At 39.7% G+C, this 14,935-nt stretch overlaps 1 protein-coding gene across 4 annotated transcripts in view; it reads right to left on the minus strand.

Annotated features, from left to right (window-relative positions):
• Malrd1 (MAM and LDL receptor class A domain containing 1) overlaps window positions 1-14,935 on the minus strand; it is a 698,598-nt gene that overhangs the window by 485,792 nt on the left and 197,871 nt on the right. For all 4 annotated transcript variants that reach the window (XM_055593928.1, XM_055593929.1, XM_055593930.1 and 1 more), the window contains exon 18: window positions 11,031-11,118. In XM_055593928.1, the coding sequence (XP_055449903.1) occupies window positions 11,031-11,118 (88 nt within the window). The remainder of the gene's footprint in view (window positions 1-11,030; window positions 11,119-14,935) is intronic.

Below are 14,935 nucleotides of genomic sequence, written 5' to 3' on the forward strand. Positions count from 1 at the left end.
TCTCTTTTCATTTTTTTCTCATTAATTAATTTATTTACTTTACAGCCTGATCACAACCCCTAGTCCCTCCCTCATTCCCTGCTCCCATATTTTCAATCCCATTCTCCTCAGAGGAAGGGAACTCCCCGTGGCTAACAACCCATGCGGGTACCTCAAGTCTAACAGTACTAAGCACATCCTCTCCCATTGGGGCCATACAAGACATCACAGCTAGGGGAAACAGACCCAAGGGCAAGCAACAGAGTCAGAAACAGCCCCCAGTAGCATTGCTAGGGGACCCATATGAGAAAGAAGCTGCACATCCGCTACATATGTGCAGGGCTCCTCGGTCCAGCCCGCGCATGCTCTTTGGTTGGTGGTTCAAACCTTCTGAGCCCCCATGGGCCCAGGTTAGTTTACTTTGTAGGTCTTCTTGTGGTGTCCTTGACCCCTCCAGCTTCCTCAATCCTTCCTCCCATTCTCCTCGAAAACACTCTTTTCTCCATAGTGTTTCTTTATGGGGTCTCTATTTCGTATTGTTTATTCTATATTTGTATGTTCTTTCACTGGTGCCAGTTGCTCTTGGGAACTGCTCTTTCATAGTGTATCTTCAAGTTCGTTCTTTCCATCCTCTGCTTCATTCTCTAATCTCAGTTGGGATGCCCTTGTTCTTAGTAGTTTCAGAAAAGAATTCTCACATAGATTACAGCAACCTCACCTTCCCCTTTTCTCTTTATAAAGCTATGAACCCCATCTGCAGGCCCTGACTTATGGGTTAATCTAATTCCAACTGCATCCCCAAAGTTCCATCTCTAAATATCATCAGATAGAGGATTAAGAATTCAGTCTGTTAATTTAGGGCGGACACAAGCATTCAGTTCACTGAAAATCTTGTGGGTGTTTTGTTTAGAACTAAGACTAAAGCTAAATGGGTAGTAATAATAGATGTGTTTCTTTAAAGAAATAAACAAACACAATGGGAGATTTTCAGTTGAAGCAGAAATTGCAGAGACAACATACAATGGCAGCTTTCCAAGCCCACTGAGAAGCAGAGATTAGTCTGCCTTGATTTGATCTTCTTCCACATCGCTAAGCCACAGGGAAACCAAAACACCTGCACATCTGTCCTAGAGAAGATTTCATAAATTGACGGCTCAGGCTCCAGATGGACTCAGTGTTCTAACTCCTTGCTCTGCGATTTCCTTGCAACAAATACGATAGACTTCAGGCTACACTAATATAATCTTTTTGATAAAACAGACTTTGAATTTTACCCCCTCAGCCATTCCCGTATTGATCATTAGCAAAAAGATGAATATTTTATCACACTTAGTCCTTGATAAAGTTTACCAGGTTTAGATATAACTGGATGACTTAATTCTCAGAGCTGTTATTTATGTCTTTCTAGAGGGTAACAATGTATTTGTTTTGCTTGTGACCTTTCCTGTTAAGAAATGACTTTCATTTAAAATTTCAGAAGTTTATCTAATCAAGCTTCACACTGTTGAGAATGTGTAACTATCTATACCTCCAGGGTCAGGGCACACATATTTGCTATGGCACTGATTACAGTAACAGAGTAAACTTGGAATAAAAGAGCTCCATTGTGTGTGATCAAATAAAGCAGTACTTCTCACCCTTCTAACGCTGCAACACTTTAACAGTTGCTAATGTTGTGGTGGCCCCAACACAAAATGATTTTTATTGCTACTTCACTGTTGTAATTCTGTCAGTTATGTATAATACTGTAAAAATGTATTGTCTAATGGTCTCAGGTGACCCAAATGAAAGGGCCATTCATTTCCAAAGGTGTGAGGGCCCACAGGTTGCAAAACATCAAAGTAAAATGTCCATGTAAACTCTACTTAAGTAAAATGAAGTTTCAAACACAGTTGCTGACCAGGTGTGGTGGTGCATGCATATCTTTAATCCCAGCACCAGAGAAGACAAAGCAGGCAGATTTATGGATTTATGTCCAACAGATTTATATCTAATCTGTTCTACATGGCAAGTCCCAGGCCACTGAGGGCCATATAGTGAGATCCTGGCTCAAACAACAACAACCAAAACAAAACAAGACAAATTCCTACCACAGTTATTATTTGAAAATGATTTATAGCAATCACAATACAGCCCTTTGCAGGATACTGTGACATTATTTTCTGATGGCTGATAGAAGATATAGTCTTCTAAAATATGTTTGCCTTATAACATGGACTAAAAAACTGTTTCATTCTATAGGCATTCTTACATTGAAATGTAATCACAGATAGGAAGAAGGTTTGGGATAAAGGACATGCATTTCCCTGGCGCTTTGAAAACCAGCACTGGGCTTTCTTCAAATTAGAGACAGTTGATGACCCTCAGCCTGGAGGAGTGCAGCCTCTCCAATGACGCTGCAGCAGGTCTTCCTGGAGCTCGCCGAGAAACAAGAGATGGATGGTCCTGAGGACAACCTTGCTTTCTCAGTGAAGTAAAAGCTCCTCCTAATACTAACACTACAACTCCTGTCCACCATGGAGGCTTTTTCTTCTCTCAGTTTTTGTTTTAATGCATATCTATTGCAGATTCACAGAACATGTGAGCGTGGGGTATTCAAAGGCAATAAGGCTGTGAAGCTTAAATGCTTTCAAGTTGTATTAGAGCTCATAAAAGCTACGTCATTCTCCTTTCAAAGTCTCTGATTTGGACACATTCTGTGGACACATTAACGAGCTTCGCCCTGACATCTCAGGAGATACACACATTGCACATGTTATACACAGCCTCTTTGAGCCCTTCTCACAATCAGTCACTTAGTCAGGGCTTTCTACTGCGTTTCCACACATAAGAGAATATGTAATACTTGACCTACGTCTGGCTTATTTTATTCAATATAAGCTCATCTACCTCCATTTATTTTTCTAAAAAAAAAATAGGATTTTCATCCATTTTACTGGTTAATGATATTCCATTTGCACACAGATACCAATCCTCTTTATCCACTCATGTGTTCCTGGCTACCTAGGCTGTCTTTTATCTTGCCTATTGTGAATAGCATCACAATAAACATGATTATGCATGTGGAAAAACAAAAAAGGAACAACTAACAAAATTTCCCCCTGAAATCTCAGCACTTTTAAATTTATTTTTTGTGAATGTTATGTTTGTTGTGTTTATATCATTTCCACCACATATTTTTCCCTCCCCAACTTCTTTCACACCCTCCACTTGTTCAACCTCTTTAACTAGTATTCTTTCACTTACATACATAGATGCATCATATAAATACATACATATGCATGAATGTACTCAGTGTTCCTTATATGTATATCCTCTTAAGGCTGTCCATTTGGGATTGAAAAACTTGCCAGGAGCTCATCCCAGGAAAAGGCTGAATCTCTCTCTTAGCAGCCATTAAGTGGCTCTAGCTCTTCAACTAGGGGTTGGGCCTTGTGACATTTGCCCATCCACCGTGGGATGTCCGCTGGCGTGGAACTGTCAAGGTCTTGCTTAGGGGACCATATTTTTAAGATTTCATAGGTACAACTTCCTGTAATATATAGGAAACACCATCTCATTCCTCTGCTTTTTACAAGTTTTCTGTCTCTATTCCCCATGCTGTTTCCTGAGCCTTAGGTGTGGAGGTTGCTTCTACATGTGTAGACCGAAGACTCTAAGTTTTGAAACAATCATCTCTATTTTTAGCATTTAGCATTTATTTCAATTGGAGACAGATAAATTTAAAGGTTTTACCTTTAAAGTAAGTTGTTATTTAACTAATTTTACTCACATAAGTCAATAAAATTGCTAGATTAAACATGCCCTTGTGTTGGCTTATTCTCTCTCTATATATAATATGAACATTATATATTATATGAATATAATATATTACTTTATAAGGCTATACTATACTAAAGAATAGTATATACTAGTATATACTACTATATAGTATAAGGCTATACTAAAGAAGCTAAAATATGTGAGCTTATAATCACTATCACTGTTGAGATCCGCAAGCAGCAATCTCTACTGCCAGCCCCAAGGGACCTGACAAATTGGATATCAGCCATCTGTGAAGCCAACTACGGACCACCTGAAACCACCTCTGCACGTGCTCTGAATCACCTGATAAGAGAATTCACAGCCCTTCCCTCTCTCTCTTTCTTTCCTGCCCAGCCCAGAGAAGGTCTCTGTGACCCCTTCCCCCTTCCCTTCTCCCTTTCCTTTCCCCTTCCCTTTCCTCCTTTCCTTAATAAACCTCCCACGTGGAATCAGTGGCATGGAGTGATTTGTGAACCCACTCTGTAACTCTATTGCATAATCCTAACAATCACAAATGTCCTGATTTTTACTTAGAAATGTTATATTTCATTGTAAACCTTCACAGTAATATATACTCTTCTAAATTCTCTACACCCCTACAAATTACAGAAGAAATACTACAAAAGCACTGTTTAATTTATTATATGAATTGCTCATAATAATTATTGTTAATCTAAGACAAATGTAACTGATTCTTTATCCTGCTCAGTGTCATCTCAGTGAGACAGAAAGCAGCAGGCAGCTTCCTAACGTGAAGGCTGAAACATTATTCAGTACACACGAATCTGCTTAAAGAGGCAAGACTTCAACACTTACAAATTTAGTTGGTGAGACATTGATGCTAATAAGTATAGATGCCAGGAACTCACCAAAACAGTTCAAAAACGACAACAAAAAGGATATCGATTGTGAGTCTTGATTAGGTCTATGAACGGATGTTGAACACTATAAAATATTGCTAAGTATTAATAGCTAGTGCATTATTATCGATTTAACATAACATGAATTGCAAAATGTGATATTTATTTAGGAATGATTTCTAGGGGAAAAAGAAGGCCTAATAAATGCTTTCAATACTGATAATCAGATGAAGGAGGGAGGATGGGATTAGGAGAGAATGAGGGAGAGAGCTACAGCTGGGATACAAAGTGAATAAACTGTAATTAATATAAAAAATAAAAATTTAATAAAAAATACTGCTAAGCACAAAATATCAGCATTGAGGCAGTTTTTCTAATAATTAGAATGGACACATTGATGTAAAATAATTGTTAAGTAAGAAACAACAGTTTTGAATACAATTAAAGGTAATTGTCATTAGCATAAAATAAACTTATACAAACAGGAAATTAAAAAAGAGAAGGGTCATAGCAATGTCACAGAACAAATAAAAACAAACAAAAACTCACTGGGAGCCTTACTAGGGAAAAACTGAGAACAATGGACACTTGAGCTGAGAAGCTTGCAGTGCAAGGGTCATGGTGGAGAGAAGGGAACAGAGAGATGTGGGAACTACTTGAAGTGGAGAATTTGCCAGTGGACAAGTACAGAGGGAAGTCAGAGGTCACAGCTGACGTTCAGCCAGGGGTTGTTGGGTAAAAGTGCTGTCATGAAATGCCTCAAGAAAAGCATAGAGAAAGAGAGGCTGCAGCTGAGGCAAGGAAACAGAAAAATCACCATTCTCACCATTCCCTAAGTTAGTAGGTGAAGCGGAAAGCGTATCCACTTGGGGAGCTAGCTCAAAGATTTGCGTTTGTATTCTCAATAATTTTAATTTTCATTCTACATCATTGTATTACTGAACAAAAAAATGGTAGTTTAGTTAATACAGAAAGCAAATTGATGACTACAAGTGAACCTACATGTACTCATCCGACCTCATCTGATGTGATAACAGGAGAAAAACAGCTGAGAAGTACAAAGCAATACGTTATTAAGGCCTTTTTTTTTGTTTGTGTTCATTGAACAAAAGACTGTATGACATCCTTTTATGGAACATTCACCTCCAAAGGACTTTTTGGTTTGGATCAAAAATCTCATTTGTCATGAAGTTAACACAGAAAAAAGTTCAGACAGGTTTTAAAATTTCATATTTTTCTTCCCAAACTTGAACCAGAAAATTGGGACTAATGGTCTGTAACATACTTCCCATCTCTGCTTCTGCCTCCAGCAACACTGATCTGGCCACCATGGCATCATTAGCCACAGAACGAATTCAGCAATTGGGGATCTAGAGTTTCAGTGCTGATTCACCATACTTTTCTGAAATTTTTCTTCTTCGGTGTCCCCCAAATCACAATAATTCTAAACTAAGAAACCATATAAGAAAAACCATAGCCACTAAAATCAGACAATTTTAGGCTATAATATAATTCCTGCCCTGAAATTTTATGGTCATCTGTACCATTTGTATTCTCTAAATTAATATTTTAGAGTTGCAAATCAGAAACCATAGAGGGATGCTATATCATGTGTCTTGATTATTAAATGTGCTAGTAGCTCACATCAAGAACTCAAGATACAAAAACGGCTGGGTAAATTGTCAATTCATTTCTCAATGTAAGACTAGAGAACAAAGATACTGATTCTACTCAGAAGTTAACATCTAAATGAGGACTGATCATCTTACCCAGGGTCCTCCTTATTGCTTAGCTTCTTTAAGTGTACAGATTTTATTATGTTTATTCTATATTATATGTGTAATATAGGATATCTAATGTCTAATATCCACTTACAAGTGATTATATACCATGTGTGTCTTTCTGCTTCTGGGATACCTCACTCAGGATGATCTTTTCTAGTTCTCACCATTTGCCTACAAATTTCGTCATTTCCTTGTTTCTAGTGGCTAAGTAGTATTCCATTGTGTAAATGTACCACAATTTCTGTATCTGTTCCTTAGTTGATAGACATCTGGGTTGCTTCCAGATTCTGTCTGTTACGAATAAAGCGGCTATGAAAATGGTTGAGCAAATGTCCTTGTGTACTTGAGCATATTTTGGATATATGCCTAGGAGTGGTGTAGCTAGATCTTGAGGTAGCACTATTCCTAATTGTCTGAGAAAGTGACAGATTGATTTCCAAAGTGGTACAAGTTTACATTCCCACCAGCAATGGAGGAGGGTTCCCCTTTTTCCACATCCTCTTCAGCATGTGTTGTCACTTGAGTTTTGATCTTAGCCATTCTGATGGGTGTTAAGGAGATAGATGGACACTGGAAGAGAAAGAAAATAGGGAACAGGACAGGAGCCTACCACAGAGAGCTTCTGAAAGACTCTACCCAGCAGGGTATCAGAGCAGATGCTGAGATTCATAGCCAAATTTTAGGCAGAGTGGAAGGAATCTTATGAAAAGGGGGGGGGGATTGAAAGACCTGGAGGGGACAGCAGCTCCACAAGGAGAGCAACAGAACCAAAAAATCTGGGCATAGAGGTTTTTTCTAAGACTGATACTCCTACCAAGTACCATGTATGGAGACAACCTAGAACCCTTGCACAGATGTAGCCCATGGCAGCTCAGTCTCCAAGCAGGTTCCAAGTAAGGGGAACAGGGGCTGTCTCTGATATGAGCTCAGTGGCTGGATCTTTGGTAACCTCTCTGGAGCAGTCTTACCAGGTCACAGAGGAAGATAATGCAGCCAGTCCTAATAGGCTAGGGTCAGAGGGAAGGGGAGGAAGACCTCCCCTACCAGTGGACTGAGAGAGGAACATGGGAGAAGAAGAGGGAAGGAGAGTGGGATTGGGAGGGAAAAAGAAAAGGGGCTACAGCTGGAATACAAAGTGAATAAATTGTAATTAATAAAAATAAATAATTTTTTTAAAAAGAAGTTAACATGCAGCAACTTTGGATAGACCAGACATTATAATCAACACTAAACAACTCTTTAGCATTGTTCTGGGACTGTAGTTCAGTACTGACATACTTGTCTAGCATGCAAGGGGTCCCCATCCCATCCCTAGCACTACAGAAAAGATGCAAGATTTTACAAAACACCCATTGTAATGTTGTATTGTGAAGCATATTTACAAATTCAATGTCTAGATAGGAATTTACGTATTCTCTGTCCTTACCAACCTCCCTGTATGTAGAGAATACTTACCATTATCCCACAGCCAGGCTTAACTTCTTGACCTGTTCTGCCAGTAGATCTGGGTAAATACATGCATACCATATACTAATATAGGATATAGTTTTGCTTTCTTTTCTCCATCCTCTGATTTTCAGACAGGGATGTGGCCCTTTAGCTCTGGTCCCATAGAGGCAGGACTTGTGGAATGCACATCCACAGATTAGAACTTCAAGGGTTTTACAGAGTTCCGAATAAGAAATTGATATCATTGCTATTCTTGTTCTAAGCTGGCCCAAATGCTTGAGAGCTAGAAGTCTATTTTGTGGTTATATGCAAATGAAAATTACCTTTCAAGAAATCTGCCTTATGTATAATAGGGCATATTTTATGAGGAAGCATTTAATATTTAAGAAATAATAAACTGAACACAACAGCACATGCCTGTATCCGGCAATGGGAGGCAATACTAAGATATCTCTGTGAGCTTGAGGCTAACCTGGTCTAAAAAGCAAGTCCAAGACAGCCAAGGCTACACAGAGAAACCCTACATCAAAACAAACAAACAAACAAACAAACAGAAAAAGAGAGAAAATAGAAAAATAATAAAATAAAATACATAATGAAGATAATAAAATCACCTAAATGACAGGTACCCCTCTATCTAGCCTTCCCTTCAGAAAATATGTATTACTGTCCTCAGGTGCCACTACTAGGCTAGTTGTTACTGATAAAACAGCCAGCAAACATTAAATCTGCTTTCTTACAACTATCATTATTAGAGAAAAGAGAAATTTCACTATAAGGGTAATAGGTGGTATGTAAAAAAAAAAAAAAAAAAAAAAAAAAAAAAACACCTCAGAGACTAAATATAGAAAATGCCAGAGAAGACTCTGTGTATATGGTACTTTCAGGATTTATTGAATGATCAGATGTTGGCTAGAAGCTAGGAACACTGGGGGGGATGAACAGACACCCAGAGGAAGCATGTACAAGGAAGAAGGAAAGGCATGGCAAAAGCCCAGACTCTGAACTGAACTCAACAGAGTGAATAAGTACAAGGTAGCAGGCCTTCTGCTATAGTCACAGGCTCGCTGTGGAAACAGGTGCCATGTTGTCTGAGGGAGTCAATCATTTATTCTTTTGGAGTCCTTAACTAAAGTTTGATATTGCTCTGACTACGACAAGAAGTTTTAGGAAGATGTTGATGATAGTGTGGGTTTGATCTTATTATTGAAGTTTAAAAGGACCTGTTGGGCTGCCCTTGTGAGAATAAGGCATGGTGTTCAGTGGTAGAAGCAGAGAGACCATTTATAAAGCAAATGGAACTTCTGTCCCCTCCAGGTCTTTCTATCTCCTGCTTCCTTCATTAGATTCCCTGCACTCTGCCCAATGTTTGGCTGTAAGTCTCAGCATCTGCTTTAATACCCTGCTGTTTAGAGTCTTTCAGAGGCCCTCTGTAGTAGGCTCCTGTCCTGTTCCTTGTTTTCTCCCTCTTCAGATGTCTATTCACGTTTGCCTTTCTGAATGAGGATTGCTCATCTTACCAAGAATCCTCCTTCTTGATTAGCTTCTTAGGTGTGCAGATTTTAGTGTGATTATCCTATATTATATATCTAATATCCACTTGTAAGCGAGTATATACCATGTGTATCTTTCTGATTCTGGGATACCTCATTCAGGATGATCTTTTCTAGTTCCCACGATTTGCCTGCAAATTTCATGATTTCCTTATTATTAATTGCTGAGTAATATTCCATGTGTAATGAAACCAAAAATTCTGGGCCTAGGGCTCTTTTCTGAGACTGATACTCCAACCAAGGATCATGCAATGAGCTAACCTAGAATCCCTGCACAGATGTAGCTTATGGCAGCTCAGTGTCCAAATGAGATCCCTAGTAAGGGGATTAGGGGCTTTCTCTGAAATGAACTCAGTGGCTGCCTCATTGAGCACCTCCTCTTCAGGGGGGTAGGGCAGCCTTACTAGATCGCAGAGGAAGACAATGCTGCCAGTCCTGATGAGACCTGATAAGCTAGGGCCAGATGGAAGTGGAAGAGGACCTCCCTATCAGTGGGCTAGGGGAGAAGCATGGAAGGAAAAGAGGGAGGGACGGTTTTATTGGGAGGACATGAGAAAGGGGGCTACAGCCCAGAATACAAAGTGAATAAATTGTAATAAATAAAAAATAAAAGGGAAAAAATAAAAAATAAAGCAAATCAAATCTGAGAGACAATGGTGGCTTAGGGCAAGGGCAAATGTGTGCGTTGGTTCTGCGGCTAAAAAAAAAATGACTAGGTATGTGAATATTTGGAATGGGCACATTTACTAAAATATGAAGGGGTGATAAAGCTGATTTCTAAAGAAGCTTTTGGATTTATGTTGTGTTCTGCAGAATAGTTGGAGACTAGTGAAAGCAATCAGTGCTGCCTGGATGATGATATGTGAAGAATCCTAACTACATAGAAGGAAAAGGGGTGGAGCCCCTAACCATGCTTTAAGTTCTTCCACCCAGAGCTGCCAAGTGAGGGCACTGTGTTAAGATATCAGCTGGGTATGGTGCAGCATGCCTTTAATCCCAGAACTCAGAGGCAGAGGTTGAGTAAATCTCTGAGTTTAAGTCCAGCCTGATCTCAAAGCAAGTTCCAGAACAGTGAGGACTACACAGAGAAACTCTGTTTCAAAACAAACAAACTAAAAGATAGCAATTCAGGTGCTCTTGTGTCCCAGTACACTTAGCAAACAATACCTAGGTATAGTTAGAGCATAGCCCAAATTTAAAATACCAGTGTCACCGAAGATAAATGAGATGCTAATGAAGTTTTTAAAAATGCACTGTGACTACAAAGAACTCAGCAATTACTATACTGAAATAATTTTTACAATCATGTAAGTCTCACAAATATCATGAAACTGCTATATTACTTCAGATGTGACTTCCTTGAATTTTGTATGTTATAGCAGATAAAATAACAGATTCAAACATCTTTACTATGTTTCAGAGGTTTAAGACTAATTACTAGTAATGATTTACAGTAAATTTTCTAATGTCAATACATTTGAGAAACACTAAAAGCGAGGGCACTTTAGGTTATTTCTGAATATGAAGTATTGATTTCCCTTGTGATTCTTCCAAATAAACAGATTAGGGTATTTTCATGTATTTGAAATGGTCTCTCTTACCTGGGTAGAGAGTGCAATCCATGAATGACAGATCATCAATCGCAATATCTCCAGTGAAACCATCTCCCACTGAAGCCACTATCAGGATCTAAGGTATAAAAGAAAGGTGGTGAATTATGAATGAAGCTATAGACACCTGAGGATGGAAAGGACTCACAAGGCTGGGGAGATGGCTCACTCAACAAAGTGTTTCTTACGTAAGTATGCGGTCCTGGTCCTAAGTTTGATTCCTCACTCCAACATACAAATGGTGGGTGGTGTTAGGGACCTCTAACCCCAGCACTGGGGAGAAGTAGAAAGGAGGACTCGAGGGGCTCATTGGACTAAAGCTGTGACCCTTATGTTGTGGTGATTCCAACCAAAAAATTATTTTTATTGCTATTTCATAACTGTAATTTTACTGCTTTTATGACTCATAATGTAAAAATTTTTGGATATAGAGAGTTGACAAAGGGGTCACACAGCCAATAGGTTGAGAACTGTTGGTGTAGCACAATTCGTAAACGCCGACTCTCTGTGAGACAAGGACCCTCTATCAGAGGTGGATGCAGTTCATGAAGATGATACATCATCAGGCCGCCACATGCACACACGAGGGCACTTGCACCACTATTCATGTGCACCTTCTTGCACACTTGCATATGTGTGTTATGTATGTATAGATATGCGTCAATGTGCAAACACACTCACACACAAATAGACACCGAGAAAGAGAAACAAATGAAAGAACACTCTTCATTGTTCTTGGTTACAGGAAGTATTATGGTTATCAAGCCTATTTTATGGCTTAGTTTCGTTCTATCTCTACTGTCTCCTGTGTAGCTTGAGGCCCTGAAACCTGACTGTGACGATGTGAGAATGAAGAGAGAATAGACTCACAGACACAAGAACAGGAATGCTGGGGTCAGGGTGAATGTGCACCCTCTGAGGAGGTGGCAACCAGCAACCTCAACACATCTATTATGAACAGCACATGAGGAAGGAGCTAGCCAGCCTCTTCATGAGGTTCCTCAGGCAGCAGTCTCAGGCTCTAAACATCCAGGAGGAGGAAGCTGCATTGAAGGTTTTGCACACAGCGGTTAATCATTTGTAAACGCTCACACTTGTGCACACTCTATCAAAGTTCCCACCAGGACGTGAAGAAAGCTTTATCATACTCTGCTCCTGACCTGGGAGAAAGGCCGCGTCATTTTCCCACAGGTCTGAGGCTTCGGTCCTTGTGGGGCTTTATCTGCTTACACATTCACTTGGGGCTTCCCCAGCTTCCCAAACTGCATCTGATACTCTTCAATTGGCTGCAACCCTGCCATTCCGATCTACCTGCTTCTCTGTAATTTCAAATGTGTCTCTAGATTGTCTCATTTCCTTCTACTCTTTGGATCTCTGAAGCTTCTCCACTCTCCCTTCTTCCAATTCCCCCCTTTTGTCTTTCAGCCATGAACTCAATGGCTGGCTCTTTGATCACCCCCCCACACACACACACACCCAAGGGAGGAGCAGCCCTGCTAGGCCACAGAGGAGGACTGTGTAGCCAGGTTTGAAGATACATGATAAGCTAGGATCAGATGAAAGGGGAGGAGGACCTCCCCTATCAGTGGACTTGGAAAGGGGTAGGGAGAAGATGAGGAAGGAAGGGTGGGATTGGGAGGGAATGAGGGAGGGGGATACAGCTGGGATACAAAGTTAATCAACTGTAACTAATATTAAAAAACTAAAAATTTAATTAAAAAAAGATTATATGTACTTCTGTGGTTAAGTGTCCTCACCCTTCCAGAAGCCTATTTCTTCTCTTACTTGATGGAATGTACATAAGATGTTAAGCATTTTTCACATGTATCTGAAACTAGCTAATCCATATTGATCTTCTCTCGACTTTAGGATCTGTAATTCCACCAAAACCTCAGTAAAAAAGGAAATACTGGCAAACCACTGTAATGTATGGAAGGTTATGATTAAAGTTGAGACTTACTACAGTAGAATTAATTGTGATAAATTATTTTAATACTTATGCAAATGTGTGGCATGCTTACTAGGCATCTTGCCATAATTTAATAAAACAGAACTCATGACAAACCCAAAGTTTTAAGAGAAGTCCATTCTCTCTAAAAAGGAGACCAACAGAGCCAAAATAATAATAATAATAACTGGACCTCAGGGGCACTGCAGAGACTGATACCCCAACTAAGGACAATGCATGGAAAGGACCTAAAACTCCTCCTAAGATGTAGCCCATAGACTCTGTCTCCTTGTGGGTTTCCTAGTAAGGGGAACAGAGGCTTTCTCTGGCATGAACTCAGTGGCAGGCTTTCTGATCACCTTCCCCAGAGTGGGTGCACCCTTGCCAGACCACAGAAGAAGACAATGCAGCAGTCCTGATGAGAAGTGATAGGCTAAGGTCAGATAGAAGGAGAGAGGACCTCCCCTATCAATGGACTAGGGGAGAGGTATAAGAGGAGAAGAGGAAAGGAGGAAAGGAGGAGTTGGGAGGAGATAACAGAGGGGGCCACAGCCAGGATACAAAGTGAATAAATTGTAATAAATAATTAAAAAAGAGAAGTCCATCCTCTTTTCTACTACCAGAGGAAATAATTTCTGTTTCACTGTTCCTTCACAAATACTGAATGTGGAAGCTGAAATTTTATTTCACTTCTCTTGTCACTGTTCTGAATTCTATTCTGTACTGAATCTTATCATGTCTTCATGTATTGATAACCTGGTCCAAGGAGGGAGGCTTAAAAAGTCAAATTTGTTGACCTCAAACATTTTGCTAACTCCCCCAAATGTTTCATTACATTTTTTTTTTATTTCTGAGGCCAGGACATCATAAAGATTTGTCAACATGAGAAAGATTTAAGCATTCAAATACTAGGCAACTATAGTTTACTTGACATTGCCTGAGAAGAACCTGTGTACTTGATAAAATGCATTATTTGCATTACCACTGTTACAGAAAAAAAAAAAAAAAAAAGAAAGAAATGTGGCTCCCCAGGAGGAAATCCAGACCAGGTAATGTAAACTGAAAATTCCATGGCTGAGGAGGTCTTGGGCCCTGGTAGGAAATTAATGTTAATGCTGTTGTTTAACTAAATTGACACAGTGACAATGCATGTTCATGGTCTCAGACAAGCACCATTCTCAGCCTAATTAGAGAGCTTCTCTTTGCCATGATAATCATGAATGCAGAGAGCTGTGGCTGGTCAAGGTGTTAAGAATAAGTGACAGTTCAGTGCTCCACCTGATAAAAGGCATTTGTACCATCTCCTCTAATGTTCAGGGAACATTGTGGTAAACAGGGTAGGAAGAAAATAGGAAGAAAGACTTTCAAACACACATCAGGGCATGATATGGCCATTGAAGCCATGTTTACACAACAACTTTGGCTGCCTGCACTCAGCCTGATTAGGTCTGTCAACTGTCAGTCATGGATCAAAGAAGAACCAAATTGCTACTGATGGATTCTTTTGGATGAGTGGTGATGGTTTTCAATTGTGTACCCATCTAGGACCCACCCTAGCCCCGATAGACAATTCCAAGTTAAAACTCAGTGGATAACAAAACAAGAGGGCATGAATGTGAGAAAGGGACGTGCTTGGAGGAGAAGGGAAAGAGCAATGGAAGGGTGGTGTGAAGGAGTCTGTGGACAAGGTGAGAATAATCAGAATGCATGTACACATGCAATACGTGTCAAAGAACAAATCTACCTTTTTTTTTTTTTTTTAAGAGAAACACTGTGAGAAGAGAAAACAAATGCAGAAAATGTATTCAGGACCAAATCCTACAAATATTATTAATAAACAGAAGTGCACTGGTAGAAGGAAAGTCTTGTGTATTGTATGGATACAGCACCTGTCAATTAAAAGACCATGCCTATGGCTGAGGCAGGAAATAGGCGGGACATCGGCAGG

This window comes from Psammomys obesus, unplaced genomic scaffold (assembly GCF_907164565.1).
Source record: "Psammomys obesus unplaced genomic scaffold, mPsaObe1.curated_primary_1811, whole genome shotgun sequence".
Taxonomy (NCBI): Eukaryota; Metazoa; Chordata; class Mammalia; order Rodentia; family Muridae; genus Psammomys; species Psammomys obesus.